A 27,551-nucleotide genomic window follows, 5' to 3' on the forward strand; every position below is an offset into this window, starting at 1 on the left:
AGTACTGGATAATAAATAAATGCTGATGATCAGATACATAGAAGTTGTTATGCAAATATATGTCTGTAATCTATGTCTAATTCTTTGTGGTGCAGAACACCCACTGACTTCACTAGAAAAGAAGAGCTCTTGGGAATCAAGAGTTAGTCACTTATCTGCTGCTTGTTTAATGTCTGCCACACATTTCAGTCGTGCTCATCTTGCAATCAATCTACTTTAATCTGATGTAGTTACTACTAGCACCTTGGCTATGGGAGTCAATCTACCTGCACATCTGGTGGTTATAAAATCCACAATGCACTATGTTGGAGGAGTGTTCCAAGAGTACAGTGAAACTGATATTCTGCAAATGATTGGGAGAGCAGGAAGGCCTCAAGTAAGTTAATGCTGTATTATATTGATGCTATCTAAAGGCAGATCAGTAGAAACGATTCTTGGCAAAGAAACTACAATGGCAACCCTTTTAGTGCAGCATTTGTTTTTTAAAGGGTTGTTACTAATAGTTCATTGCTCCTGGGTAACTTCTTAATTGAGAAAGAAGTCTGTCTGCTTTTGTATTGTCCCCTAAAAAGTACTGCTTCACCTTGCTGTGGGAAAAGATCTAAAGATTACATTTAAGTTGTGTAGCAAATGGGGCTTAGAGAAAAAGTAGGAAGCTGACTTATAAAGTGCATGATAAGAATTCTGGAGTATAGAATAGTATAGAGAGCAATGTGCTTTTGTTTTCATAACATCAGAACAAGAAAACATCTAATTAAGTTAGAAGTGGAGTAGAGGGGGAGGGCCAGAAACACAGCCTTCAAAAGGCCATAATTTGTTTTGCTTCCACAAGATGTTGCTGATGCCAAGAGTCCTGGTTTAGAAAGGGTTAGACATTGCTTTGGTTGTAAAAAGGAAGGGCGGGGGGGAGATACTTAAAAATGGTTATTTTAATTATACCTCTTTAAAGTCTCCAAATCATTTATGTTAAATCTTACACTTTCAAGTCTTCTAATTTTTAGAAATACAGATAAAGCCTAATACAGGAGATAGCTTGCCCCACATCTGTCTGCAGAGGCTGCTTGTATTAGCCACTGTGGTATGTTGTGTATGTGACAGTATTTTATGTGGACCTAAGATCTAAACTAGTATGAAAATTCCGATATTCCTAACCTTAACTGATTCGGGGTTTTTGCTAGAGGTTGTAATTCATTAAGATTTCTAAAGTTGTCACTCAGAATCCTAAGCCACTTTAACTTACTGAGTCAAGACCTGAAATATTTACCAAGGTCTGTCTTTCAGTATTACATTTCCAGTACTACACTGATCTCATCTAAAAATGCAAAAGTCGGGAAACTTCTCATACAAAAACCAATAAGTCAGTCTAATGGTATTTTTTCCATTGCAAACTGAAATAATCCAAGTGAGGTGGCTTGACAGTAAATGATGAAGATTGTAAAAAATTGCTATAAAAGGCTTGACTGTTCATTTGAGACTTTCTCGTCTTTGGGGGTTGCTAATGAGAATTAGCAAGTAAATTATTTTCTGTAGTTGTGGTTAGGAATCCTTTCCTTGGCTGTGGACTTCGTAAGGAGGTCACTAACAGTTTGTGTTTGTGTTGTTTCTCCACGTGTGTCTGGTGTGTGTGCGTGAGCACGTGTAGGCTGGTGTGCTGACCTGCCTGCAGTGGTGGCTGAATCCCCAGTCCTGCTTCCTACCCAAACGCCTTAGGACTTGCCTTTAGGTTAGAGAGGCCTTGGCGTTCAACGGCCCTTTCAACAAGGATTTTAAGAAACCAGTTTTCGTGGTTTCAACAGATATGTGATACATATTCTACTGGAATTGTTCTTGCAAAGAGCCAGAGAGCAGTTTTTGGTTGCAGTTTTATTTTTCAGTTTGACACTACAGCGACAGCAGTTATTATGACTCGGTGGAGTACAAGGGAGAGGTATATACAGATGTTAAATGGTTCTGATATAATAGAGAGCAGGTAACTAAGCATTTCTTATAAGATTATATAGATGGTAACAATGTTTCATAGTTTCTACAGAATGTGTTTTTTTCAGGTGGATTTCGGGGTGTTTTTTTGGTCTATTTAGAAGAAATTTAAGAAAAATTGAAGGAAAATCAAATCAAGCTATTCAGAAGTTATCAGGCTCTGTTCTATCAGCTAAAAAGATCTTTAGAACATCTTAAACATAACCAAAAGAATTAGTTGTAGATTCTTGCTGGAAAGCTAAAGAAACTGAGATAGAACATATTGCAAAGACAAAAAGCAAGGATTGAACCCAGATAATGTCTCTGAATTTTTAGATTATAGGGTCTGGAAAATACCAGAGTTCACTGGATGTGAACAGAATATGAAGAGAAACAGGAAAGTTAAGACATTAAAGGGTAGACCAGGAAATTCTGCTAATGTAATTTTGTTAAGATTTAATTTTTCAAATATATTCAAAATATCCACACTGTGCTGTAACTGTTAAATATATGTAGCTTTGTTTTCTACATAATTGTGAAACTTCACAGTTGACAAAGTGGTTTTATTTTTGCTTGCTGGACATTAAGCCATAATAAACAAACTACGTTGTTGATTATTTACATATTCTTTACTGTTTTCTACTGATTTTACTGATTAAAGCAAACAGTGGACAGTAAAAAAAAAGGGGGGGGGGCCCAGAAAATTGTTGTGGTTTTTGGGGAGGGGTTTGGGTTTTTTTCCTTAAAAATAGTTTTAGCACTTTTTGTACTACTAATTGGTAAATGTACTTACCTTTTTTTTTTTTTTTTTTTTGCTAGTTTGCACAGGCACCTTGTCGAGCACTTAAATGCAGAAATTGTGCTACATACTGTCACAGATGTCACTGTAGCTTTGGAATGGATACGATCAACTTTCTTGTACATTAGAGCCTTAAAAAATCCAACTCACTATGGTTTGTTTTTGGTTTTTTTAATCGGTTTATGACAGTTGGATGTGTTAGATCCATATTATTCGTTTCTTTTGCTTTCATATGGACTATTATTTCATAAGGGGCTGAAAACAAGATGTGTAACATGGCCTGTAACATTTTTAGGAACAGATTCAGTTGCTTTAATATAAGTAGTAGGAGTTCCAGCATGGTATAACATTTACAAACTATGAAGAAGCCACTTACAGCTTCATAATGATCTGTTTCTTTTGATCTTAATACACTGGACCATCTATCAATGCAGTGTCAAGCCATAATGTACATTTCAGCGCCGAATGTGTAATCTGCTGCTCAGAAAAAAAGACTGTCTAATATTTCGTAGTTTTTCTAAAACAAAATGTCAGTAATTTTGATGCTACTGTCTTCAATTTGTCATGTCCAGAACAGCCTCTTAGTCTCCAGCCCTGACCGTCTCTTTGTTCCTGGCCACTTGGTCTACACCTGATTATGAAGTCATGGGGCTCTTGCTGGAGACAATTTTTTTTAAGGATTTATAGATGGGACTGGAAGATAGTACATCTATGGTGTATGTAATGGATGATACAATTTAGGTGGCTTCCTGATACTCTAAAATAGGAAAACTCTACATGTGAGGTTGCTCACTGACATTTCTGCAACTATTTGGACTCTGACATTTTACATAGGGGAATATCTGCAGCTTTTACCTTTGCACATCTGTTCTAACAGCCACTTATTGATACGAAGATACTTTAATTATGTAAGGCTTTTGACTTGTTCCCAGTATAATAAATATTTACAAATTTTTCACTTTGACTCCCCAAAAATCAGCAAATCAGTTTTGATGGGTAATGATATTGAGGAGGAGGTATATCCCTGTATTAGGTTGAAAAGCTTTTTGTCTTTTCGTGAAGGTTTTTCATCTGGATTGGATAAAATTGGAATTGAAGCAAAATTACAAGGTAAGTGGCTTTTAAGCTTTTTTCAGTAAAATGTTACGTTTTGGGGCAGGTTCATCCATGTTTATTATGTATCTCCATTAATTTCAACAGATCCATTCACAGAACAAATGTAATTTACTATGTTGTGCTATTGATTTTATTTAATTATTCATACTTTTGAAATACTATCAGTACATTTTGACTGGTGGAAAAGTTTTTCTTGTATTAAAAATTAAATGTCTTTACCTACCTCATCTCCATATACATACTCAGAAATATGGAGCAGGGTACTTTTAATTTTGATTGCTTGTCATTCTTCCTAATTTTCCTTTGATTGATCTCATTTGCTTTCATTAATTTATGTTACTATACTTTCAAAAAAGCCCTTTTCAGAAGTTGTCATCTTCCCTTCATCATAAATTTAGCTTTGAAAACAAAGGATGCAAAATGCAAACATTTTCACCTTGTTCAGAAACAGTTTAAAATTGCATGATTATAGCGTGTTAGGGAGCAATAAGAAAGAGCAGGTGGAGAGAAAGAACACATTTTTTCATGATGGATATTTCTGCATTCAAAAATGCCTAACTAATGTGAAAAAGTAATTTTAGAGAACTCCAGTGTGGCAGGTTTTGTCCAGTGATGGACTCAGTGAATTGGAGGAGAGGGGCAAATCTTAAATTCTGTATTTTTGTACAGGTAAGTCACAATACTCATACTGTATAGGTTTGCTGTTCAGACATCTGGGCTGGTATGATCCGAGAATTCCACTCTCTGACCATGGCATTTTGCACTGGGGATGTATGTTCTAGCGTACTGTTTGCTTGTTGCCTGAAATTTGGCCCTTATGGATTCGTTACTCATTTTGCGTCGGGGCGTCAAGGAAGACTTGCAGTCTTTCAAAGGCTTCTGTGCCTTGAGCGTTCTATGCAATGTCAGTCATATCTCAGATGTGTGGATACAGCAGATCCTCTTAAGAATGATTTTGCTATTTTAATTCCAAATTTAGTTTTAAAATTTGCATATGAATAGCAAATACATAATACAATAGCAAAGAACTAGGAAAATGTAAATACATAATTAACATAATTAAGAAATTGCACTTGGTCTTCAAGCGAGCAGTACTGTGAGAATGAGGCATCCGACTTTACAGATTAAAAAAAAAATTAGCAGTAGTATGTTTTTCTTGTAATACTGTAAAATTTACTGGAAGACTACTTTTGAAAGGCTTTTTTTTTTTTTTGCTAAGACTTGGATAAAACCCAATTTATTTTTTAAGGACTGCATTTTAGTTATTTACAGTTCCATCAGAAAACATACAGCTGACTAAATAGTTTGGGAATCAGTGCCTCTCACCTTTAAATATGGAAATAGCATACAACTCTATTTATTTATTTATTTTAATGTAAGTCTTCTAGTAGGTCCAAAACAAGTATATTAATAAATGACTGCTTGCTAAGATTGTAAATGGAGTTCTGCAAATCTACAAATGCAGTTCTCTCTTTTCAGTGAAAGTCCTCATGTCCATCATAACCCTGTGTATTTGTATACTAGACCATTTGGAGCTTAAAGATCTTGGAGGGGTCCTGGTACGTGAAAACGTAGACTGATATAAGCCCTGAAATTTGTAGAGCCAATGCTTGGGCTCCACTTGCACATTTATTAAATTTTACACAATTCTGCAGACAAATTGGTGATTGCTGTTGGGCTTGGTGGAACTATGCTGTGGCTGTTTACTGTGTAAGGGTTTTGAGGGCCCATCTCCAGGAGTACACCTGGTATATACACTACTGCTTGAAGCCTCCAAATATGAGGGACGTTGGCTGTGACTTGCAGATGGGAAAAAAGGAGTACTTATCAGTAAGAAAAGTTACCTGGTTCATATGCCTCTTCAGTTGTTTTCTGCCTTTTGCTGTCTTTTAGATCAGGACATTTCTGGTTTTGGCATGATAGTTGAAAGGAATGGAGGGATTGAAGCATGTTACTGCCTAAATAAGCTGTTATGGGAGAAGGCATGGTTTGAAATCACCTCTACAGATAGTGCTAGGGTAGAAGGCTTCATTTACAAATGCTTTTTAGGTGTAGATTACATTTCCTTGAAGTGCTCTGATCTTAAAAACAACCTCTTTTTAAAGCTTTTACGGAAACTAGCTCCTTTTCCCTGCACACATGAAGTATTTTGTAGTAATGTGTATAGTTGGTTATGTGTTCATACATGTGCAATGTGAATGATTTCTGGTTGCTGTGGGAACTATCACTTTGAGTGCTTTCCCAACTTACTTTTAAATTCTGAACATTGTATTAATGTATTTTTGCCTTTTAATTACCTTGGTTTTGAAAGAGAGAAACAAAACGCTTTGGTCATCTTCGTGCAAGTATCCAACTAAATAGGTTTAGTGAAGTAAATACAATTACACCTGACACAGTATGAAAATTTCTGATGAAGGATTCATAAATACCTGTGGATATTTGAAATTTCAACCATTTAAGTGTTAACACTGTAGTGGAAATCTGTGTAAATACTGCAGGCTCTCCAGAACTGAACGTGGCAGCTACATTCCGTGCATCTCATTTCTTTTACTTTGCTACTTCTCCTTTACTGAAAAAGAGTTGGGTTGTCCTGTATCAAAGATATCTCTGAGTGAGCTTTTCCCAGGCAGAAGTGAACCACCCACTTTAGTAGAAGCAGGATCCCATTCTAAAACCTTGAGTTCAGTGGCATTCCTTGGGTATACATTCCCTGCGGTTTGACGCTGATGCCTCTGGTCTGTACAGAGGTAAGTTTTTCTGTCTGTACTAAAAAAACCCATTTATTTTCAAATTGTCGACAGAACTGTGTTTGAAGAACTTAAACGACTTATCATCTTTTGATTTGATCAGGATGGATGAAGCAAATAATTTCAAACCAACAGGTAAGACTTTTTAAAATAAACTCATTTTCAGAAGCGATGTTGAGATGGTAGTGAACTGCAAAGGGTCACAACCCATTAATGGGAGTACACAAACGTAGTGGAGGGTAGAATTGTTTGACAGAATATATGAGCAAGTTTCTTTAACAAATCGTGGAAGTTCATTCTCTTAATGATGATCTATGAATAGATCTTCCCTTGTTGCTGGAAATTTTGTTGCAGATTAGGAGAAAATTAACAGGACATTATCACAGGATATTTGGATGTGACACAGTGCAATGCAGGACAGGTTTTATCAATGCCTGCTGTTCTCTACAACCCTCTGCGAGAGGTGGTTGGCTTCTCAGCCACCGCAGTTCGCAACACACACAGTATATTAGTGTGAATTCATCTCCGTTGGAGAAAACTCTGGCTGGCGCCTGTTTCCTTCTGCCAGGCTATGGTCAGTAATATCCATCAGACAGCTGGGGCAATAACATACCGAGTCAGTGTGGTGAATCTCAGAGAGACCTGTAATAAGAAAATTAATTTGATTTTGTGTCTTTAAAAAAACACACTAAAAAAATACTTGGTGTATTTATTTTTTAAGGTATGTTTTTCTTTTACAGAGACTGGAAGATTAATGGCATGGTATTATATTGCATTTGATACAGTGAAACAATTTTTCACAATTAAGGGAACAGAGACTTTAAAAGAATTGGTAATTTAACTTTTTAAAGAAAAATGTACCTGTGTTCAATTTATTTTAAACAGAATCAGAGATAAGAAGCAGAAGTCTTTATTTCTTTCAAAGAGCTCAGGCTCTGTTTATATAAAGTTTTAGAGAATTCATCTAAACAATGGAGTATTTTTGAGGTTTTGTACTCTGAGATCTTTCCATTTCCAACTCTTTCTCCCCTTATAACCTTGCTTGTGAAGATGCAAAGTTGCTGAAGCTGTTCAGTTTCTGTAGTAAGCACTGTTTGGTGGTTTAATAGGTTTTTATTTTAATTGCAAAAACCCGCTGCATGGAGAGCAGCTTTTACTTTTAAAGGAATGTTACTGTCTTTCTGTTTTCATTTTCCTCTGTCTGATAACATGTTGTTGTTGCTACTGTTAAGTCACAAAAGACATTTTATTTTCAAGCAAATACTTTGGTAGGACAGATTTGCCATGAAAAACTGGAATGCCTGTTCTCCTGTGGCTATCTTTGTTACTGAACTATGAAGAAAGTAAAGTGATATACATAACAGATAGCAAAAACTAATTGTATGTGCCTTGTATGTCATAAAGTGCAAGCAGTGGTTGATTTTTGGATAATTTCAAGTGGAATAGTAATCTAAAAACTGACAGAAAGATCTCTCCCTTTTGTTTGTATCAGCCTTTATGGGAAGATGAAACAAAGTTGGTCAGAATTAGAACTGATTGGCCATCTTTTCCTGAGACAATGAAATTAAAAAAAAAAAAAAAAAGTTGGAAGAAATGGTAAAAAAAAGTGGCAAAGAAAAACAATTACTAAAAAAGTTAAATCGTTACAGATTACAATGATCTCCAACTGCACAGAATTTCTGGATGTCAAGTTAAGAACAAATGAAAAGAAAATGCTGAACACTTTGAATAAAGACAAGACCAAAATAACTATCAGGTATAAAAAAAATAAATACATTGAAAAAGGAAAGTATCTTTTTAGCAATAAATAAAATGAATAGCAGAAAATATGTGTATTTTCATACATAGGTTTCCAATGGAGGGGAAGATAAAAACAAGAGAAATGAAAATAAACTGGTAAATATTATATTATGTGGTTACTTTTTATTGAAAAGCTGTCTTTTTATGGCAGTTGAAGTCCCTGCTAAAATTTGTATTATTTTATAGGGGAACAGATCTTGCATTTCAGTGTTTCTACTCTGAATGTTCTTTCGTTTTCCAGTAGAAGCTTTGATGTTGTTATACTTTGCTTACAGTATGGCTTATACACCAAAAAATATTTTTTTTTCCAGTCTTATTCAGGCTCAGCTAGGATGCATTCCTGTTCAAGACTTTACTTTGACACAAGATACTGGCAGAATATTTAGAAATGGCTTAAGAGTTACTAGATGTATGGTAAAATTTAATCCTTTTTTGGTACATATAATAATAAGCTACATTTTATTTGATTAATACAAGTCAATCTTATTTTAACAGGGTTATCTGACTTTCTGGCATCGTGTAAGAACAACTTTTCTGCTTTATTAAACTCCCTGATTTTAGCAAAATGTTTCAGGTGCAAACTTTGGGAAAATTCACTTCATGTGTCCAAACAATTGGAAAAAATAGGTAGGTACTAGTCAAAAATTATAAAGGTGTAATCTGATAGAGAATCGAAACTCATAATTAGCCTGCTAATTTCTGGGGTGTCTGCTTACATAGTAAAAGGAGTCTCCTAATTACTCATTTGCCACAACGGGTACCACAGTTGTCAGAAGAGTCTGTCACGATAAAAGTAAAAGTAATCCATTCAGTAATTTTCTTCAGGCTTTTGAAGTATTTCAGAGTTGTTCTTTTTTCTTAGTGTTCATCTCCATATCTCGGGCATATTCCACGTCTCTGTGACTGCATATCTCTGATTAGGCTATGCCTTCGTCCAAACAGCTGTCGCTGTAGTCCTGTTACTCATAGGCGTGAAAGCCCTTTAATTTGCACTGGCATGGATAGGAATCATGAAATAGAAATAATTTTACTGCGCATGAGGTTCTTGCACACACGAGGATCACAGGTTTCTAATAATCTTCCCATCGCTGCATCCTGTTACTGGATGAACTTCTGGCTGGAAGTACAGACCTGTCATAATTATTTGAAAAGGAGTTCAGAAACTTCGGAGTCCTCTGTGATACAAAAATGTAGTTATACTTGTTTGAGGTAATAGTGTAGCTTCCTGCTTTGATGTCTGGTCTTACCATACCTTCACATTTTCAGAATTCACTGATGTGTTCTCTGTATTTCTTCTTTAAAGACACATTTACTGTGCAAAGAACAGTACAGAGATCTCCAAATTAGAGAACAGCTAAGCCAGAAGACCCGTATGGTACAGTGCAGTACAGCCCTGCCAGCTGAGGGGCAGAACCTGTGCTGCTTCATTCTTGTGGATTCAAAGCAAGGGACAGGGCTTGTTAGCTTGTGCGCAGCACAGTACAGCGTGGTGGGAACCCACTTCCACGACTTCTGGGTCTGTGCCGATGTGCACACGGTTGTCTCGAGAGTCTGCCTCACTTTTTTTTTCCCCCTATGCTGTCATTGCTCTTGCAGCATAAGTTACAAGGAATTGCTGACTTTCGAAGTTCAGTTTGCCCACTCACAGTCTTGTTTTGAACTGTCTGCTTGGCAGTTCACTCTCTTCCTGAATCAAACATTGAATTGATGCCTATGTTATGGTGTCTGATTCTTGACCTCTGTCATGTTATGGTTGCTGAGCCTGTTCTCTGTCTTTGTGAAGTTAAGCGAATTGTTTGAGCTCACAGAAATTTACTGGTAGCATGTAACATATTCAGAAATCCCCAACTTTTAAACGCTTTTAAACAGTATGTTGTTTTTTGATTCTTAAATAAGTCCTAGTACTCAGTATTTCCTTTATAAGAGTGACTGTTCTTTAACTGCCATTTGGCCTTACTGAGAATGAGGATTCAGTAGAATTCCTATTGCATTTCTACAAGTATCTCAACTTGTTACTCTTGTCCAACAGTGATGCTCCCTCTTGTTGCTGTATGATCTCCTTGATTTCTGTTTGCTTGTTCTGACAGACAAGATAATGATCACTTGCTGTACAGGATTTATCACCTTTACTACCTGTTTAGTTTGATTTCCACCTCTGGTTTTTTTCTTGCTCAGAAATAAAGACAAAGGGAAAAAGTCTGAAATACTGAATGTTTTCATGTTTGATTTGTGTTGCATTTCTTTTTCTCTTTACTAACATAAGTGAAATTAAATAATGCTGAAATATTTATTCAACTAAAAAATTTACTGATTTATCCCAAAAAGCTGGGATAAACATACTATAAAATGATTTCTGCTTTAGTTTTGCCTGCTATAAAAGGCAAATAATTTGAGATTGGTGGTTGTCATTTAACAGCATAAAACTTAAATTTTTCACAGGTGTATCGCTGTCAAACGCTATGGTAAATGCTGGGCTGACATCGTTTAAAAAAATAGAAGACATAAATGCAAGGGAACTTGAATTGGTAATTTATTATTTTGTACGCAGATAAATATGATAAGGAAAATACTGAGTATTAATACTGTTACCAGTAAAAGTGGTGTGGTTAATCCATATCTGCTATATGATTGTCAGCAAAATTGAGTGTCTTAAGTTGTTTATTCATTTATACTAGTGAAAAAAAAAAGAATATGTGGCTACTGCTTGAAAATATGTGTGATGTTTTGTTCCAGCAAATTTAATGTGGATAATTTCACTCATTTGGTGGGTTTTGGAAAGCAGTTGCTTTAATATGTAGAATTGCATCATTAACATGGTTTGAAACAAAAGACAATATGCATTTCCCTCTTAGGAGTGTTAGATAAAATATAAAAGGGAATATGTGCTTACAGTTTCTCCTAATGTATGTTAGTGTTGAGAATCCTGAATTTCCATTATTGCTAGTTTTAGTTAAAGATAGTTATAGGATAAAATTCTTCTGAATCATCTGTAAAGCACTTCTTATTTTAGGAAGGTTAGATTTTACCTCAGGACAAGTTCTTTGGCTCTTGGCTTCTCTTCCCAGGAAACTTTTTCCAGTGTTCTGGAAGATGTATCGGATTTCTAAAGGAAATTGATCTTACTTGGGTTTTTCTGTTTTGGCTTTAGGAATTTGGTTTCACTTTTCTACCCTCTTTTGCAGTTTTCCTGTCATTTGTTTCGTTTTGACTTAAGCTAGGGCAACATAGAAGAGTCATCTCATATAAAACCCGAGTAGTCGGGTTTTGAGGTCATTGATTAGTTCATTGGCTGTTGCCTGAACAGAAGTGGTAGCAACGTGAAAAAGTATGGGAATTTTCTTTTGGTTATGCTGCTCTTCTGGGCATCCTGACAGTAGAGAACCAGGAGTGATGCGGGCTTTTGTTGATAGCGTAATTACCCTGGTGACTTTGATTCCTTGGATTTACATTTCTGTTGGCATCTCTGATGAGCTGAATGTATCAGAAATGAAATTAAATCTTTGCAGATTTTAAACAGACATCCTCCTTTTGGAAACCAGATAAAAGAATCTGTTTTGCACCTTCCAAAATATGAGCTTGACATTGAACAGGTAAATGCTTTTCTATTTATTTTATGTTTTTATGCTGATATTATTAAATGGAAGAGTAAATACTGACTTAAAGAAATTTTGAGCCTTTGCTGACAGGAGATTACACAATATTGTGGCCTCCTTCTGCCTTAGCATGTATGATCAAACTCTTAAACATCGAAGGAGAGCCTTGGAATAGGCATTCCCTGTAATACATTGGCCTCTCTCTCTCTCGTTAATAGCATTTGATGTTACAGATGCAAACCAGTATATTCCACGTTCTAGCATTCTATGTGAGTCTGAGAGGTCTCCTCTGTCTTGAATATAAACAAACCCTAGAGACAGCAAAGCATCCATATAAACTTTACTGAAGAAGCATTAACTCGTGTATTTTCTATGTCAGACTTAGGAATATAGAGAAACAGGGAATTATTACATTAACCTAGCTGGTGCCCTTTCAAAGGCAGGCTGCAATTCCATGTGCTGTCAAGAGCTTTGAGGTTCCGACATGCATTTTGTCTTTAAACGGGTCACGTAGCCACTCTACCTTTCTGAAATGCAAAAGTTGAAAAATAGCCTTAAAGTGTCTCATGAACTTGGTACAAATGAAGACAACTTAGAAGTTAAAAACTCAACAAATGTGTGTAATACGATTGTTGTAACGGTCCATTCTATTTTAGTTTTTCATTTGACGTACTACCAGCTGAGTATCTCTAAAGTCAGATCTTAGATGAAAGATTTACCAATTCTAAATATCTTACAGAGGAATGTTGGGATGCCAAAATATACCTAGTTTTCTTCTTGCATCTTTCTCTTTGCATTGAACAGAGGAGAATTTTTCAAGGGCTTAATGTAAGCGGTCTTTTACTCTGAATACTTACTCAAATTCAGGTTATTCAGCTATGGGCAAGTTAGTACTGTATAATAGGGTCTCAGAACAACAAATTACAATTGTACCACAAATTGAAATTGCTTGAATAGAGCTTTTGTGCTTGTATCAAGAGTTAGGAATGGAAGGGCATGTATTTTACTTTTGCATATTTTAGCATTTCTGTCTTGTATATCCTTTTTTCCTAGCTTCCAAAATACAGCGAGACTTTGGCTGAAATCTTAGTAACCATCAAATTAACAAATTATGAGCAGCTACAGACAAAGAGAACAGCAACAGACTTTCACTATGTTACATTGGTCATAGGAGATGCTGACAACCAAGTCATTTTTAATCAGAAAATTACGTATGTATGATCGGGGGGGTTGCCTCACGTATTTTAAGGCTGTCGGCTTTTAATCCTTTCAGTGACTTGCAGCTTTTGCAATACTTTCTACTGATGCTGAATGGTACAAAATTATTGTTTATCCTACTGCATTTTCTAGTCGCTGTTGTCAGTTAAAATGCTGCCCAAGATTCAAAACCCCCAAAAACGTGCCAGTGCGCTTGTCAGCACAGAGAGTATGTGCAAATATCTGTAAAACACTGATGTCATATTATGGAAGTCACAATAATTTCCACCTAAATATAAAAGTAAAATACTTACTAAAAAGATACATTCTCAAGTTGTTACTCACTCTTATTAGCTGTATTTCTTTACTTATATCATATTGTTAAAATTGTTTTTCACTCAGAGATGGAATTAAATTCTCCAGTTGGCTAAGATATGCTTGGAGCAAATGGGAAAAGAGAAGCAAAATCTTTTCCAACTGCGTGACCTTCATGTGAGTTCTGGCCGAAGTCTGGCACTTTTGGCAGAACTGAAACTGATCTGCAGGATCCTGGCTCTCTTATGGCCATAAATCGTGTATTATTGGAAGGTTATTCTTAGGCCACTTATCAAGGAAAATCCAAGAACTAAGACCAAATAGGGGCTCTTCCACTTGGTTACAGGTGCCGTAGTGTATAGTCTTGTTTTCGTTGTCCATGTCTAACAAAACTGTACTGACATGTTACAGGGATTCTCTGCTGCTGAAAACTGGAAATTGGACCAAGAAAATTGAAGTGAGAAGAGCTCTTAAATCAGAGGACATTAGTGTAAATGTAATTAGTTCTGATTATGGTAGGTTGATTGGTGTGCTTTTAATTTAAAAACAACTGCATGAGAATTTTGAATAAATTATTAAAACACTTTGTGTCAAGCCAAAAATATAATAAAATTAATTGATGTGTAAACAAAATTCTATTACATGGTTTTTACTGGGTTGAGTATTACCTAATAGTCCTAATTACCTATCTGTTTATTTCATTTACTGGCATATTAATGAATGGGGAAGCATCAAAACTGTTACTAGGAGATAGCATTTTTCTCTGTTGATACAGATAAGGATTCTCTTTTGCCCTTCGCCTTCAAGTTGAATTAACTTTCCGTAGGAATAACCTATCAGCTTGATAGCTTATTTATGTTGGGAAGAGCTGTCTTTGTGAATGGTTAGGTTTTGCACTGTGATAAAGAAGTATTCCATATGGATTCATCTCCACTTCAGTAGCAAGAAATATCTACAGTGGAAAGTTTTGTGCCTTAACGTGTGTAGATTTGAACATTGGTCCCCTCAGTGTCCATTTTCATAGAATTGGAAATACAGCAGCAGATGAGGAGAGACAACGATGACCTTGAAACACAGAACTTTTGAGATACAATTTAAAAATAGACTGGCTGTATTAAATTCTGTCATCATGCCCCACCTGTGAAGAAGATTGCTGTATGCTAGATTAACTGGAGTATATTTGGTGCTTCCATGATAAATGTTGAATATTGAGACTATTACAATATTCAAGCCTTGAATAATCTGTATTCCTATGGCTAAACTTGTGGTTCAGGAAAAAGGAAGGTTGTCTAACCAGAGATGAAGAAAAAAATTGTCCTTCTATTACTACTTGGCGATCTACACATTGTACTGAGTTTGGTAAAACTCAACGCAACCGTTAATTTCTCTGAAGCTGGTAACAGTGAAGTTAGACTAAAAGCAGGTCTTCGTAGTCTCTGCTTATTTTCGAGTCTGCTTCTGTTTCAGACTTGAAGGAAATCTCTCCATTTTTTAACAGCCTGTCTGGTTTTCCAGCAATGCTTGCCTAATAAAAGACAAAAATACTTTTGTTACAAGTGGTGTCTCTCATAGTCTCAGATGAATCTTGGTTGAATTAGAGCTGGAACCATTAATAGCATTAAACTTCAAAAGTACTATCGACATGCTCATTTTACGCCTTTGCCAATACAGAGCTGCTACAGACTGAGGTACAATTTTAAAGTTAAAATTTTATCGGCAGCGCAAAACCACAGGTGAATGCAGTTTTGAAACAATCCAGAAAAATTCTGTTAAAGGGACTAATTTTGTTACTCGTCTAGTAACCACGTCTTTAATTCTCAAAATGTCTGGGGTTTTGAATTTCAATCATAAGGAATCCGTTCATATCATAGTGTGCTTTTAGTGGTACATTTTAATTGAATGGAAATTAACAAAGTTCCACGATCTTTTAGTAACATTTATACTTTCTTAAACTCTTTAGAAACTGAAGGTAATCAGTAGTTAAGAAACAGTTTATAGCCATTTTAAGTATTTTTGTCTTTTTTTTTTTTTTCAAAGTTGGCCTGGACATACAGCAAGCGTATACAGCCTTTTACTTATCACCGAACACAGGGGGAAGTAAAGCACTTGCAAATCACACACCGAAAGCTGAGTCTTCACTTGATCCGTGTTATGGCTCACCACAAAGGCTGCCAGCGGCAACAGTAGATAAAGGTAAACGGTCACATCGCAACATCTGGCTCATACCAAAGTCAACAGAAAATTGAATTTTGCTTTCAGTAGAGCGCTAGATCTTTATTTATCTATACTGTTTCTTTCTCAACTATAATAAAAATACAATGCTGCTGCTTCCAGTTGTCAAGTACTATGGTGCAATTCTTCGATGACTTTGAAAGTAAGAAAAATCAGGAGTGTTTGGTATCTAACATTACTGTTTGAATTTAGGAATGTGGTAGTGCCTCTGCTTTTCAGCAGCATTGATTAATTTATTTCCAATTACATTGTTTGAGCAGCCCAATGTTTTGTTGAGGACAACAAAATTCTAGTGACCCAGATTACTTCTGGCCTGTCTTTTACTGCATGAAGTACTCTCTCAACAATATGTATGAAACAAGAAATGAGCATTTCTGTATTATATTTATCTAGGAGGCAGATCTAAACAAGAGATTACGTGCAAGAAATATGGGAACAGAGAGTGCAACCATCGCTGTAAAAAGAAAGATGTGTGTGGACACGACTGCTGTGAGTTTCATTAAATCTACTATTTCTGTTACTTTGAGACAAATACAATTTCGAGTAGCTTAATTTCTATCAATAGCTACGTTAACAGAAGCAAGAGAGTCAGGCCTGAGTTGTTGCAGTGATGCAGTCATAAAAGCAGTAATAAAAAGCTTTGTCAAGAACACTTTCGTAGCAACTACAATGTTTAATAATATTTTTCAGAACACCGAGCATATGATTTAAGAGCAATGTCAAGCTTGTTACACTTTTGTATAAATACCGGTGTGTTAAATCTTTTAATTAGTGCGTTAAATCTTTTAGGATCTTTTAATTGAAGATACTAAGCTTAGTGTCAAAGTTTCCATTGATCTGGAAAGAGCTAGGATTTATCCCTTCTAAACTAATCTGAAGATTATTTTAATTCCTTTTCTCAGGTAAAACTGGAGTACCTTCAAAGACTGAAATGACTGGAGATTCAAAGTTTTCTTTGTACCTAGCTGATTTGAGGAGCAGGAACTCAATTTCGTCTGTACCCCCAGTGAAACGGTTAAAGGTTCATTCAAATACAGCCTGCCATTGCATAGATTTATTTTAGTGCGTTATATATTCGTACGTATTGTTTGCAGAGAGAATTTTATAACTAAAAATGAACATTCAGGTCCCAAAGAAATACGAAGGTACCAAAGGTCTAGGAGTCTTTGAGAGGTTCTGCTGCTGTGCAGAATGCTTCCCATGATCCGCTGCTGGGCACGTACTCTTGTCTTTGCTTTCATGGCACTTGATAGATGGTGGTGCGTGAGGTGCAGAGGCATTGTTGGAAGGTACTGTGCTGTGACTTGGTTTTGGCAAAATATGACCTGAATGAGAACAAATAGCGGTATTTATCAGAGTAATGCTACTAAGAGACCTTTTAGTGTTGACAGGTAGATCCACTTGTTCATAAGAAAACCAAGCATGTTAATTTTTAACCTCTGAAAGATTCCATGGCTTACACTTTATCCCTTTGAATGTAGTACTAAACTAGTTCTTTCTGCAGCAAGAATGATATTTGAGATATTGGAGTGGTTTATTTCCTCCTCACAGTTTTGTTTGCTTGTTTGTTTGCAATAGAGAATGATTTAGCCTGTAGCTAATACGGATGAGAGGTAGTGACAAGCAGCCTGACTCTGCTGGGGTACTTGGATAACTCCACTAGAAGCATGTCATTCAAACCTTTTTAACTGATTACATTAGATAAGCAGACATCAGAAAGATTTTATATGTGATCTTTAAAAATTATGCTGACTTGATACAGTATTAGTGATGTCATTAAGACTGTTAAAAAACAATGGTTTTCAATATGTTTCTATCTTGTCAGTTACAATAACCTGCTTTCTTTAGATGCAGATGTTAAATGAAGCTCAAAACGTGGATCTCAAACAGTTTGTTTTTACACCTAAGTCTTTGTTGCCAGCATTGCCAAGGTACTGATTAATATAGGTAACAAAAAATAAATCTGCCTTATTTTAGATAGTATGTTAAGTTGTAAAAACTAAAAACTGTTTTATGAATAGCATTAGTTTGCAACTTTCTGCAACTGTTTTACTGGCATGTCACTGATTTTTTTTTAATAGGTCTAGCAATAAACCGTCATCTTCATCACCTTCATCACCTTCAGTGGACGAGGTAGATGACGTGAATAGCATAGAAGTATCTCAGAAACAACTGCAATCCTGGAATTACGGAAAGAGCAGTAAGTTATTGCTGATGTTTGAAATTATGATTTTCACTGCTTTGATTTGGATACACCTGTAAACTCGAACTTGCTGAAATCACTGCAGCCACCAGTATAGCATTATAGAACACTGACTGTATAGGGAAATATAGTGGCCTTAGCTGGCTTTCCTTCTGCTATCAGAAAGAATCTAAGCATCTAAATGTACCTTTAAATAAAACAGTAATGACTAAATAAAATACATGAGGGTCCAAATCTATAAATACTTCTTGAAAGATATGACTGTAATGTATTTCCACAGAAGCCACTTGTAATACAAGAGGTATTTTATCCCTATATCTATATGTTTTCTTCTTTTCCCTTTCTGCTGGAAGAAGTCAGTAAAATAGGAGCTTTTCTTTGGTAGTTGACAAAATGTGACCGTTCAGTAACTGAGTTCACAACCAGTAAAACATCTTTATCTGGAGAAAAATTTCCCCTTTCTGTTTCTGTTCCTGTTCCACTGGAAAGGCCACAAATGATTTTACATTTGGTGTGATCAGTCTTCATTATCAGTACGTAACTGTGATGTTCTCCTCACCACTGCCTTTGCCATTGTATTTGGTGACAGTAGATTGTTGTGAATCAGGTTTTGCTTAATTTGGCTAATAAGTAGCGGCTCCAATGTTTAGGTCATGCTCAGACATGTAAGAAACACTGTGCTGAACTGAACGGAAACATTTTTTTAGTTCCTACTGCCTTAAGCGTTGGCAGCTGTACTGCAGAATTTCATTTTTACTTAGTATTTTGACAATGGAATTGTAATACTATTCCTTTAAATTAGTGCTTTGTATTTTCCTGCTATACTAATTTACTTGCTATAGTTGTTATCTGGTCTTCAGCTGGAAGACTGTGCATAGGCATATCATCAGTTGCTGGATGGGGGCGGGCAGTTAGTGTGTGATATGGTCGTGTTGAAAGAATAAAGTCATGGGAAGACAGATGGATATTCCAGTATAGCTGTGGTCTATGCTTAAGAACATCTTGATGCAAATCATACAGGATCAAGGGGACACAGTAGATATTGCTGACTAAAAACCACCTCCCTTGAGTAGTCGCAGAAAAGGGAGCCTTGGCCATATTGATTGGGCCAGTTGCGGTTAAAAAAATGCAGCCAAAAATAATTCTAACGAAGTAAGGCCGCAGTTCATATGATTTTTCTAGGGTTAACTGCGGCTGTAATATGGTATCTTTCCAGTCCGTTAAAAAAAATGTAGGTAGTTAATAATACACTGTGAAATTGTAGTAACCTAAACCTGTAATTTATTTAAAGTCTGTGTGTCTGTGCAATAATGCACCGTGCTGACTGTGCACCTCCAAAATTACAATAGCAGTGTCTTCCTGCTGTTGTCAGTGTCTGTGGAACAGGAATTTTGATTTGAGCCTGTCCTGCTCCTCCTCTGATGAAAGGGAGACCTGGATCAGGGTTTCTTAGGTCTATTAGGATCATGACAACAGAGTGAAGATTCCAGCACTGTCTGATGCTGGAGGGTAGTATGGCAGAAGAGAGATGAAAAAATAAGCAGAGAGAATTGCATTAGTGGTGAAAAGACAAATAAAAAAGGGAAGGAGAGTAAGAGAGGAAAGAGCACAAGGAAAAAAGTATTTTAAACTTATTAATTTACTAAGTATTAAACTTATTAACTATCACATTTTGATTAAGGTTTTTAACAACAGTGTGTGAAATGTGTTTGTCATGGCTAGTTCTTAGGCATTAGGTGTATGGGAGGAGAACAGCGTTCAGAGTGTTTTGGAAAACTAGATTTGGAATCAAACGATGCTTCTGACAAAGGGGAAGAATGAAATTGCAGGGATTTTTATAAGGCCTGTTCTTCTAGAACCTTCACTGAGGATAAGGTTTCTCAAAATAACACTGAGGAAAACATGTGTGTGTGACAATCCTTCTTTCAGCAGATTGAAGAACTGGCTGTAAAACACAGAGCAGGTTTTGTTGTACTTGTCCCTTACAAATGTATTACAGCTTTCTCTTGGAAACATTCAGTGTTTGTGACTCAGAAGAGGCAAGAGACAATGGCATAAAAAAATGTTTAAAATCTTTAATGGGTAACTTGACTGATACAGATAAAAGCAGATCTTGTTTTTCAGATGCTTTGGATGTGGACTTTGAACTGAGAAGTGACTTTTGGGATGATATTGATGATGAGAAATTAGTATTTGCTAGCAACTTTGCCAGTAGAGAATTAGGTAAGTTTATTTTAACAAAATTCTTTGTTGCCTTTGTACAAATTATTTCACAGGCTATTATATGAGAATAATTTATTATAGTATACAATGAATAGAACTACCTGAAATTTTTTAGTTAATTGACTTGACCACCAGGTTTATTACTCTATATTGAAACAAATCTATTACAGAAGCGAGAGTTGAGGAGGTCATAATTAAAATTTTTTTATATGGCCTGCAACTGCAGATTTGTTATTTTACCTGACAGCTTATCTCTGCTTATCTTTACATTAGGCCAAAACCCACAGACAAAATATTTCAAGTGTTAAGGCATTTCAATAATTTTCAAACTACTATTTACAAGGGGTTTCAGCTGTTTTGTGACTCAGGTTTTAAAACTTTCCTTCTTATGTGGAACATGGAAATACCTGCCTTCAAATTCCAGATCAGCATGAACCACTTTGCCAGTATGCGAGAAGCAAAGCCACAAATGACATGTCAAAAGAGTAAGCATTATATAGTTCATTACAATTTTATTCAGTTAAAAATGTTGTCTGTATTTCACATGTATCTGTATGATTAAATGTATAGAAGGTTCTTCACTCATAAAAGTGGGTGAAATTTCAACTTTTAAAAGGTATGATTTTTTTAATTATTTTAATTTTTTTTTTTTTTTAGTTTAAGTGTGGAGGGAAATCAATAGAAAATCCGGCACTGAAAAGTAAATAATTTTGCACTTCTGTAAAAATACTTAAATTATTCAACTTGATATTTTCAGTTCATGCACGTTACAAGATCGGACCAATATTCAGAACTCAGTTGTTTCTGTGGTTAATAGCACATCAAAAGTGAATTTATCTGTACAGAGTGGAAATACAAATATGGTGAGTAAAAATACTTTGATAACAGAATTTCCTATAATTAATGTGTAAATATATTTACCGTATCTGACCTATGAATCAGTTTGGACATATTGAATTTCTGAACCTTTCTGTGTTGTCCAAACACGCCTGCATCCTGTGTTGAGTGTGATACTCATGATACAAAGAACTAGGACTTGAATTTACTTTATATATCATGACTTCAAAACTATTTACTCAATTTGATTGTGATTCTGCAAGTCATCCAGTATAGAATTATATTTATCATGTGCTTGGTCTTTGTCAAGTATCATAGTATCAGTATGAATATCTGAACTACATGCTACAACAATCTGGCTGTTTCTCTTGGTTAGTTATTTAACCATATACACTTTTGAACATTTACATTGCAGTTCAGGTTTCAAGAAGAAAAGTACTCAAATCCTTCAGAAGAGCTGAAAAACGTACAGCGTTCTTCCGTCTCAAAAATAATCTCGGACTCTTCCAAATTCACTAGGAAAGAGGATTTCTTTATTTCCACAAAAGAGCAGGAGAAAGAAGTGGATCACAGGTGATAAAAAGTTGTGTATGGTTTTCTGTTGCCTCAGTGTCCCAGTGCGCAGTTCTTCATGGAACACAGACCTTTAGGCAACGTGTTAATTTATAACGTTCATTTTGAATGAATTTTCACAACAGTAGTAGCAAATAACTTTTTTTTGAAAGGAAAATACTTCAAAATCATCTTGCTTGTCTTGCTTTCTCTTGACTATACTTTGTACAGAGTTCCTAATTCATAGGTTTTGATGTACTGTACCTAATTTGATTTTTTTGTGTTCTTAATCTTCATTAGGTATCTTCTTGATGATGAACTCGATGACGTCAAGGCCTTTCTTGGAATATTTGATGGCATTTTATAAAAAGTATGAACGAAATACATTGTAAGTGCTGGGGGAAAAAAGTCACAGCCATTTTTGCAGAGTGAAGCCTTCAGATCCAGTTAAGAGAATTTGGTTTCTGTTGTATGCCTATTTACCAATAGCTGGATTGCTGCATAGAGTAGATATCAACAAAACTGATGTCTAATTTATGGAATTCTAGGTATATTATCTTATTGGAAAAGTACTTAAATATTTGTCTGTGGACCTTGCTGTTTTCAGGATTACGAAGGAAAATACTGGAATGTGTCAAAGGAGAACAGCTCTCCAACTGAGGGTACTTTTATAGATAACGTAACTATCACATACGGGAAAGTAAGGTGTTTATTACATGCCCTGCTCATAGTACTCTTTAAATGAATGAAAGACTTTTTCCTCAGAAGTTTCTTAATGCCTTTCAGTTTTGTCTTTCAGTTTCTCTAATGCTGAATTTGTCATAGCACTGGTTCTGTAAAATAATCAGATTTACGAGTAAAAGTACTAGACCAGTAAGTTATTGTAGACTAATTCCTTTTGACAGTGCTATCGTTAATAAAAAAGTGCAACTTCCTTTGAGCAAGCGTGTTTCCAGATTCTCAACAAAGCAGTTGTAAAATGTCTATAAACAATATTTTAAATTTGTGTTTGGCTGTTCACCTTGACACCCGAGGTCATAAAATGGACAGTTACGCGTCCTAGTACAGATTTAGGCAACGAGGCATTGGATTTGGGTATCTTCTTGTAGCTCTAGTGTTTGAACAGTAGACCTCACAAGTTCAATAGTTAGAAAAATACATGATATTGCCTAAAATCCAAGAGAATGTTAATTTTCACTCTTAATTATTTGAAATGTGTGGAATTAAAACGTTAAAATCACACATGGAAACTTAGCTGTCTGTTCTTGCGACATTGTTTGTGGTGCAACCAAATTCAACCGTGTTTTGCTGAACTGCCTGCTTGTTATTTTTCTCAGCTAAATACATTTTACTTGCCTCCAGTGTTCCCTTACACTTTTGACTTGCTTTCTGGTATAACTCCTCCTCGATACGAAAGAATGGTGTAGCACAAGCAGCCTCAACACTCACCACTTGATATGTTTTTGACTCTGCAAATTCCAGCAGGCCCAAGTTTATAGCTCACTTTGCTCTCCCTCAAATATTTCATTGCATCTGGAAGTTAGTCGCGTGTCAGATCTCTCTTTGTCTCTTTTTTTCTTTTTATTTTAAATTAAACTTCCAAACTGAGGTAACTCAGAATTACTGTACTACTGCCACGTTTAGCCCAGCAGTCCTAGTCATGTACATCCCAGTCACCTTCCAGTTCTGTGTCAGGGTGGGATTTAAGAAGGCAGAGTGCCAAATGTCGTTTTAGGTGCCCCAGACAATCTTCACTCGGCTCCATCTACCATGCCAGAACAGCACAGGTCTCCCACGTGAGATGTTCCAGGTCCACCAGGGCATCTCCAATGGTACTTGATGCTGATGTTAAAGCACCTGGCTCTCTCCCTGCTATTTGAAATACGCCAAGTTTTTTCCCATTTATAGTTCATATTTACATAGAATTATTTTGATTAAAGATAAAGACATAGCAGTCTTTAATTGCCTTTGTATCCTGCCTTTCCCTAGGGTCTTAGCTTGCAACAATTAATTGAGCTGGTCCTCAGTTTCTTCAGGTTTGGCAAAAGCTTTTACACAGCAACACAAAGCTGAGCTTCAAACGTGGAAAACAGGAGAGGAAGGAAACAATACGATCTTGTGATTATCTCATCTGTATCATTTATATAACCTTGTAATTATACAATTCGCAACTTTCCAAAACCTCACACATCTGGTTGCTCAGGCCTCCCCTGCAAACCAGGGATGCTTCTGATGGCAAGTGCTGCACTTTTTCCTGCTAGTCTGCATGAAGCTCCTTCTAAAGGTTCTGATCTGTGAGGGAGTGCCTGTAGGAGAAGCTGATTGTGCTTAGGTCTTCATAAAAACGAATGAGGTGAGCTTCTATGTATTTCTCTGTACTAAGGAAGTATCTTTTCAAGATGTTTTACGGCCCCATTTCTACACTGAAGGTGTATTTCCATTGTTCTGTGAAGTATTTTCGTAGTTTATATAATGTCCAGAAAGTAATTGACATTATCGCTATTTTTACTTCATTTTCTCGTATACTCTAAATATAACCACTTGGTTTTAGTTAGTTTATAAGAATGGGTTTATATTTAGACCACTACTTCAAAGAAAATTACCCTTGCAGGCAGGTATTTTATGTTTCTCTCAGTTTTCCCCAGTGCAAGGTTCAGTAGTTATTACTGTGTTTCATCAAGATTCAGGCTGATTAATTTTCAGGTACTGTATTCAAATCTTTTCCTTTTTGATTTTTAAAAAGCTTTAATTTCCAGTTTGATCCGTACTCAGAACACATGATAACAAATGCATTTCAGTACTTTCAAGACTAGTCAGAGTACTTTGCAGGTGGTTTATAAGATCGTTTCCTGTCTCAGCATCCTATATCATCCTTGGAAAATTACAAAATTGTGCTATTGCTGCTGACAGCGTTTCACAGATTTCAGAATATAAATCTTTCAATACTGCAATGTCTTTACAGTAATATTGAACTGCTGGTGCAAAAACATTTTTTTAGACATAAGGACTTTATTTGGCGTTGTTGTTTTGCTTCATTATTCGTATTAGCTCTATGACTTTTTGAAGTCTAAATCACTTTCGGAAAACCAATTTGGAAGTACTTACGTGCTGAAGTGTTCTCTGTCTCAGGAGAAGGAAGAGCTTTTCATATGGTAGCATTTTACTTGCTATTGTTCCATTTTTGAGATCGTAATAATTGAAAGATTAAAAGTGATAACCATAGTAGGTCTCTATGGCGATAATTAATTGCAGATACACAGTGACCACACTTCAAAACAAATACAGGCAGAAAGAGCAAATTGACTGCAGAATTAGAAAAAAACTAGTCAAATCTGAGTATTTTTTTAAATTAAACTTCCAAGCTGAGGTGACTCAGAATTACTATACTACTACTATGTTCAGCCCAGCAGTCTTAGTTGTGTACATCCGAGTCACGTCCCAGTTCCGTGTCACGGTAAGATTTCAGAATGCAGAGTTCACCTCCTGCCCATCACCACCTTCTGACTTCCATGGAAATCGGGTGGCTCCCAGGCAGGAACAGTGGTGTTTATCGACGGGTGCTTTATATGAATGACCAGGGGATCAACATCCCAGGTCGTGCCCCAAAAGGTAAGTATAGACATAGCTATGAAGAGCTGTAATTTTAGTCATTTTACCTGAATCACCTTAAGTGATAAACCTCGTTTACCTGGACTAGTCACTAGAAAGAGGCAGACACGGTCAGAAGATAATTCAGATTGTAAGTGGCTGAACTGCTCTCTGGTGGAACTCACCAGATTATGTCGTCACTTTGATCGTAGGTACAGTCAGCACGGCGAAGCTGGTGTGCTGCAAATTCGCAGCCAGCCTCGCTGAATATTGCCTTTCTTGTGCACGAGGTGCCCGAGTCCTTTTACCCACATAAGGACCCAACTTTTCGAAGTTGAATAGTTATTTCTGCACAGCAAAAGAAAGTTGTGCTCCACTAATGCTGCATGCAGCGTCCTTTCAGGTGCTGCCCAGACGATAAAAGAGACCATTAAATTCAACAGGATAACGTCAGGCAATTCCACTAAGCTACTACCGATAGATATAATACAGACTAAAATACGTAAAAACAATGTTAAAGTCAGAAAGGATCCTTGTCTTTAATTCTGCATAGAGTTACAACATTAAATGAGTGGCTTGAGTTTGAATCGGTGGGATTGTGTAAGTGATTCTTTGGGGATACAGCAGAATGCCACAGACTTTAGTCTGGGGATGATTCTGTAAAATTTACATTATAAAAATACTGTTTCCCATAATGGAGTAGCGAAAGAAAATTCGATGTGACAAGAAGTCAGATTTTACTATCTTACTTGTCTGATTCTCTGTAATAAAATACATGCTCATACCTGCTTTTAATTCAACTTCCTTATGTGCTTCCTTGTCCTATCGTATATATTGGTTTCAGAATATAAACTGATGTCAGCCATATCTGTGCCTGAAGAAAATTCAATATGCGCTCAAAACCCATAATCTTCAAAAATTGTTAGCAGAAAAATAAGTATAGTGTTTAAACATGTTGCCAGACACACTTGTTTATAAGGTATGTCTGTAGCATATAGAATACTGCAAATGTATTGTGACATCATTTTCATTGTACACAGCATGTCTCACGATCATTTTAATTATGTAACTTTATTCATGTATTCAAAGACTTTAATGGGTTAAACATTACAGTAATTGTTAAAATAATAACGGCGCTTGCGACAAGTCAGCCTCTTGTTGGTTGGGTGTATTTTTACTTAGATACACCTTCGCAGAAGAGTTACCTGAGGTGTAACAGTTGGTGCTCTTAAAGGCAGTCGGCGTAATGATAAAGAGTGAGCAGAAGTCACCGTATGGAACCAATACGCACCTGACAAATAGTTAAAATCAGTCATTTTGTAGAGCACAAGTGGTACCTCTCTAAGGCATCCTTGTGACCGCATCACTGGTATCTCTTCTAAAAGAAAAGGTGACTTGCATTATCTCTTTGTCATCCCTTCTGCTTTTTTTGTAGAAGCAAGAGCGGTATCACGTCAATTGTTTTACTGACAGAATCTTTAAATGATACCCGTGAAATGAGATCCACAAGTGCCTGGTCTCCACGTGCTCTCAGCAGGTATTTCGGAGGGCGTGGGCTGGGGTAAGGACAGCACCCCCCTCCGTGACAGGGGCCCTTGGGGCCCTTTTGTCTCCCGGCTTTCTCCAGGCGGTGCTGATCGCTGTTGCTCTTCCCTGTGGCTGGACGAGCTGGTGCCGTTAACTTGCAGTCCTGCGCTGCGTGTCCTGCTCTTAACAAGAGGTCCCAATCCGGACAGTTGGTACCAGTTGGGGAGAGTTGTTTCCCAGCTCGCTTCAGTGAGCTACGTACCCGCCTAAACCAGTGCGCTGGCATCCTGGTCTTGTGGGATGTGCTTTGAGTGGTCCCGATCTGTCCGCATGATGACACAGGCTGTCCTTTCGATTGATGCTACGGGGTCATTTCTACATTTTAGATAGCTGAGCATAGGGAAAAATACGAAACGTTTTTGTTTTGAAGGCTGTCAGGGTATTTTGTTTGTATAAATGAAACCGTGTTTCTTTCATTACTGTGAAACTTCCTATTAAAGGATGCAGATAACTTTCAAAATAAAAAGATGCTTGTAACTGTAAATGGCTATGATATATTTGCTGCTCCCCCACCCATTTAGAGGCAAAACCTATTTATGAGGCTTTATTAAGTGCAAATAATTCCCATGGCTTCAGCACAGAAGAAACAGCTGCAGAATGTGCTCTGATTTGCATATAAATGACATGATTTCTGCCCAGAAACGGATATTGAAAAATATGTATTTCTACAGTGAAAACCTGATAGTCACACATATTAAGGTCAGCTTGTGTGACTTTTTTTTAAGCTGCTGCATGTGGATACCTGATCACACTTCCAGCGACACTCAGGCTCTAACAGTTGTGCCCACTATGAAATAGTGAATTTC

At 36.5% G+C, this 27,551-nt stretch overlaps 1 protein-coding gene across 1 annotated transcript in view; it reads left to right on the plus strand.

Annotated features, from left to right (window-relative positions):
- HFM1 (helicase for meiosis 1) overlaps positions 1-21,951 on the plus strand; it is a 38,066-nt gene extending 16,115 nt beyond the window's left edge. The window contains exons 13-36 of the mRNA XM_086463122.1: positions 231-376; positions 1,875-1,969; positions 2,776-2,909; positions 3,818-3,865; positions 6,673-6,753; positions 7,359-7,450; positions 8,268-8,374; positions 8,467-8,514; positions 8,730-8,827; positions 8,914-9,045; positions 10,858-10,943; positions 11,925-12,008; positions 13,065-13,222; positions 13,935-14,038; positions 15,561-15,716; positions 16,149-16,244; positions 16,658-16,776; positions 17,604-17,686; positions 17,837-17,952; positions 20,059-20,178; positions 20,573-20,666; positions 20,939-21,044; positions 21,434-21,591; positions 21,871-21,951. Of these exons, the coding sequence (XP_086319248.1) occupies positions 231-376; positions 1,875-1,969; positions 2,776-2,909; positions 3,818-3,865; positions 6,673-6,753; positions 7,359-7,450; positions 8,268-8,374; positions 8,467-8,514; positions 8,730-8,827; positions 8,914-9,045; positions 10,858-10,943; positions 11,925-12,008; positions 13,065-13,222; positions 13,935-14,038; positions 15,561-15,716; positions 16,149-16,244; positions 16,658-16,776; positions 17,604-17,686; positions 17,837-17,952; positions 20,059-20,178; positions 20,573-20,666; positions 20,939-21,044; positions 21,434-21,591; positions 21,871-21,937 (2,528 nt within the window). The 3' untranslated portion in view covers positions 21,938-21,951. The remainder of the gene's footprint in view (positions 1-230; positions 377-1,874; positions 1,970-2,775; positions 2,910-3,817; positions 3,866-6,672; positions 6,754-7,358; positions 7,451-8,267; positions 8,375-8,466; positions 8,515-8,729; positions 8,828-8,913; positions 9,046-10,857; positions 10,944-11,924; positions 12,009-13,064; positions 13,223-13,934; positions 14,039-15,560; positions 15,717-16,148; positions 16,245-16,657; positions 16,777-17,603; positions 17,687-17,836; positions 17,953-20,058; positions 20,179-20,572; positions 20,667-20,938; positions 21,045-21,433; positions 21,592-21,870) is intronic.
- The last annotated feature ends 5,600 nt before the right edge of the window (positions 21,952-27,551 follow it).

This window comes from Leptosomus discolor, chromosome 3 (genome assembly GCF_034619465.1).
Source record: "Leptosomus discolor isolate bLepDis1 chromosome 3, bLepDis1.hap2, whole genome shotgun sequence".
Lineage (NCBI taxonomy): Eukaryota > Metazoa > Chordata > Aves > Leptosomiformes > Leptosomidae > Leptosomus > Leptosomus discolor.